This window comes from Rhincodon typus, chromosome 23 (genome assembly GCF_021869965.1).
Source record: "Rhincodon typus isolate 14 chromosome 23, sRhiTyp1.1, whole genome shotgun sequence".
Classification (NCBI taxonomy): domain Eukaryota; kingdom Metazoa; phylum Chordata; class Chondrichthyes; order Orectolobiformes; family Rhincodontidae; genus Rhincodon; species Rhincodon typus.
In genome coordinates, this window is record NC_063354.1 from 43,237,372 (window position 1) to 43,241,510 (window position 4,139).

The following is a 4,139-nucleotide window of genomic DNA, read 5'->3' on the forward strand; positions in this document are numbered from 1 at the left end:
CATCCTTAAAGAATTCCAGGAGATTTATCAAGCCTGATTTCCCACTTGTAGGCCGTGTCCGATTCTACCAGTTTTTTCTATCGCTGTGCTACAAGATTTTTGATAATAGACTCTAGTATCTTCCCCACTGCCTACATCAGACTCACTGGTCTGTAGTTCTCTGTTTTCTCTCTAACTCCCTTTCTAGATAGTGGGGCTACTCTCCAATCCGTAGGAACTCTTCCAGGGTCTAAAGAATCTTCGAAGATGACCACCAATGCATCCATTAATTCTAAGACCACTCCCTTAAGCACTCTGGGATGTAGATTATCAGGCCCTGGGGATTTATCAGTCTTCAATCCGATCTATATCTGTAACACCATTTCTCTATTAATACACACTTGCTCCAGTTCCACCCTCTTCCTAAACCCTGTTCCCAGTATTTGTGATACATTATTCATGTCCTCCTGTGGATAGTGGTGAGGGAGGGGACAGTGGGGAGGGGAGGGTGGTAGTGAGGGAGGGGAGAGTGGGAAGGGGAGGGTGGTAGTGAGGAAAGGGGAGTGAGGAGGGGAGGGTGGTAATGAGGGAGGGGGCAGTGGGGAGTGGAAGGTGGTAGTGAGGGGAGGGAAAGGGGAAGTGGTAGTGACAGAGGGGGTAGTGGGGTTGGAAGGGTGGTAGTGAAGGGAGGGAAAGGGGAGGTGGTAGTGAGGGGTGGTAGTGAGGGGTAGTGATAGGAGGAGAAGGAGAGGTGGTAGTGAGGGAGGCGGCCAGGGATTATGGTGGTGATGGAGTTGGGACCATGGAGAGTGGTGGTGAGGGAGTGAGGATGGGAGGGTGGTAGTGAGGGAAGGGGTAGTGAGGAGGGGAAGGTGGGTAAAATGAGAGTGGGGGAAGGGTCCTTTGAAACTTACAGCCAGCCCTGAGATGGAGTTCACTGCTAATACCCAGAGATCATGTTTCAAAGATAAAAGACCATTTTCAGGAACAAGTGTCAAAGGGCCTTCCCTTTGATAACTGCGGATATCACCTGTTCAGGTCTGCATCCCACTCTCTCTCTCTCTCATTTGACCACAAGTTCACATTTTGTTTGAGAGTTTAAGGAGAAGTGACCATTTGGTGAGGGGACTGTGCTGAAAGCAATGGGTCTAGCCCACTGCTGGAGTAAACTGTTGAGCTGTAAAATAATGCTGAAAGGCAAGGGTTTGGTTATTGATGGGTGTATTGCTGGGACACAACAGCCATCCCAAGATGAAGTTTTCAAAACCTTTTTAAAACAAAGGAATTTTGAATTAATTCATTTTGAGGCAGTGTAGGGGAAAGAAGCTGAGAGATCATCTTTAGGCACTCTCTGTGGACCTGGATTAATAATGAGTTCGTTCACTGGAGAAGGCTGAAAGAAGCCAATGATGCCTTTGTGAAGAGAGGGTGACAATACAGTGGTTAGATTGTATGATCATTTGAAAATGGCTTTACTTTGTGAATAAACAGTGAGGAAAATGTGGAAAACCTGAATAATGGAGAAAAGAGTGCTATTCGGAGCAGTGTGTCAGGAAAACTGGGTCAGAGTTCCAGCTGTGTCCCTTCCTCCAAGTTGTGAGAAACGGTTAGAAAGATACAGACAGTGTCATACAGTGGAACAAATCAAGACAGGAACACAAGAAGAATCAAGCGTCAGCATTCCCAAAGAGAGCAGTTTGTGTGGTAAATAATCTGCACATCAACGATTTGGAAAGAAATCAGAATTTGTGAACAACAGAGGAAGGTGCTGTCTATGAGACAATGAAGAGATGATGGATAAGAGATGGCGGATGGTGTCGATAACACAGAGGGATGAGTATCTAAGGCATGGTTATGTTGAGTGCTGTAATCCCTCCTCAGTCTGGTTCCCCACAGATGAACAAGAACCAGCAAGTGCTGCTCAGAGGAGCTGATGGACCTGCTCAATCTGGTTGATCTCTTGTCCCTGCTAAACATTGAAGGCAAATGGAGGGGAGGCTTATGTTTCCCAGTCAGGATCTCAGTTTGTGCGGAGCCCAAGACCTCAATAGGACAGAAACTTTGTTTAACATCTGCCCAAAACCCCTGTTACTGCTGTTGGTGTGTCAGAAGAGCTCTGAGCTGTATGCTGGTATACAGAGAGTACATAATCAGAGCACAGGCTAGAGACTGAGGGAAGCTGTCTCTAAACTTCATCAAATAATCCCAGGATAAATGCAACTTGGGCTTAGACACAGAATGGGATTCGTACAAACATATGCATTGGGAGCTGGGGTAGGCCCCTTGAGCCTGCTTCACCGTTCAGTCACACTGTGGCCTCAACTCCACTTACACGCACATCCCCAAAATCATTTAGTTCCCGTTAGTCACAAATCATTGAATCAAGGACCTTCATCTTAAGAATCATCAATGATCCAGCATCCACAGCTCTCCAAAGAAGAGAATTCCAAAGACTTGAGACTGTCTGAGAGAAAAAAATGTTTCCCTCTACACTGTCCTCATCAAACATTCCCAGGACAACTACTGCATGGGGTTAGATACAGAATAAAGCTCTCTCTGCACTGCCCCCCCCATCAAACACTCCCAGGACAGAGACATCACGGGGTTCGATATGGACTGAAACTCTCTCTACTCTTTTAAACTAAAAGTAAAGATCTACAATGTCCCAATAAAACATTACCAGCATAGGGACTGCACAGGTTTAGATACAGAGTAAAGCTCCCTCTGCTGTGTCCCTATCAGAACCTCCCGAGACAGCACAACTTACATATTATTTATTCACAAACATAGAAGTTGCTGGAAAAGCTCACCAGCTCTGGCAGCATCTGTGGAGAGAAATCAGAGTTAACGTTTTGGATCGAGTGACCCTTCCTTCCAGAACAGTTCTGAGGGAGGGCCACTCAACCTGAAACGTTAACTCTGATTTCTCTCTGTAGACCTGCTGAGCTTTTCCAGCGATTTCTATTTTTGTCTCTGATTTACAGCATCCGCGGTTCTTCCTTGTGTTTATTATTTATAAAGTACCTTGAGCTAAATGTCTAATGAGAATATCCAATTATAACATGATTTATTTAGTTTCCCATGCCTTCTGAGTGAAACCTCGCCTATTATTGCAGTTTGGTCCATTTAATTAATAATTGCTGGGATCTGTGCTCATTAGAACTGGATCGAGATGAACAAATTCATTCCATCGTCAAGTCTTTCTGCATTCCATCTGGGTTAGTCACAGTCATTGCTTCAACTCAATACTGACTGACATCCACTTTGTTGACAGGAGTACCAAGACATCAAAACATCTCGAGCTATAAATCCAGCGAACAAGGTTACTCACAGCAGTTTATCCACCCTGATCAATTCCTGCAAGGCAAGGTAAGACCACTCTGTTCACATTGTAGGATAATGGGATATGTGTGATGAGTTTTAACCAGCATTCCTGATGAGTTTTAATGGATGAATTTCAGAATTGATATTCCCCATGTGCTGAGCTTCTGCCCCCCTCCATCAAATCTAAGGCACCCTGGAGAACTGGGGTCCACAAAAATGTGCGGGTTAGGTGGATTGGCCGTGCTAAATTGTCTGTAGTGACGAACATAAGAACTAGGAGCAGGAGTAGGCCGTCCGGCCCTTCGAGCCTGCTCCGCCATTCAATAAGATCATGGCTGATCTTTTCATGGACTCAGATCCACTTACCCACGTTCTCACCGTATCCCTTAATTCCTTTATTGTTCAAAAAAAATCTGCCTTATCTCTAAAAACGTTTACTGAAGTAGCGTCAACTACTTCACTGGGCAAGGAATTCCATAGATTAACAACCCTCTGGGTGAAGAAGTTCCTTCTCAATTCAGTCCTAAATCTGCTCCCTCTAATCTTGAGGCTATGCCCTCTTGTCCTAGCTTCACCTGCCAGTGGAAACATCCTCCTTACTTCTATCTTATCTATTCCCTTCATAATTTTATATGTTTCTATAAGATCCCCCCTCAATCTTCTGAATTCCAATGAATATAATCCCAATCTACTCAGTCTCTCCTCATGAGCCAACCCCCTCAACTCCGGAATCAACCTAGTGAACCTCCTTTGCACCCCCTCCAGTGCCAGTACATCCTTTCTCAAGTCGTGCGGGTTAGGTGGATTGGCCGTGCTAAATTATCCATAGTGACGAG

The 4,139-nt window shown here is 45.2% G+C and overlaps 1 protein-coding gene across 1 annotated transcript in view; it reads left to right on the top strand.

The window, feature by feature from the left end:
- The window catches only part of LOC109922660 (caskin-2-like), a 136,384-nt gene that overhangs the window by 113,426 nt on the left and 18,819 nt on the right, over positions 1 to 4,139 (top strand). Inside the window, exon 14 of the mRNA XM_048611002.1 lies at positions 3,254 to 3,348. Within this exon, the coding sequence (XP_048466959.1) occupies positions 3,254 to 3,348 (95 nt within the window). The remainder of the gene's footprint in view (positions 1 to 3,253; positions 3,349 to 4,139) is intronic.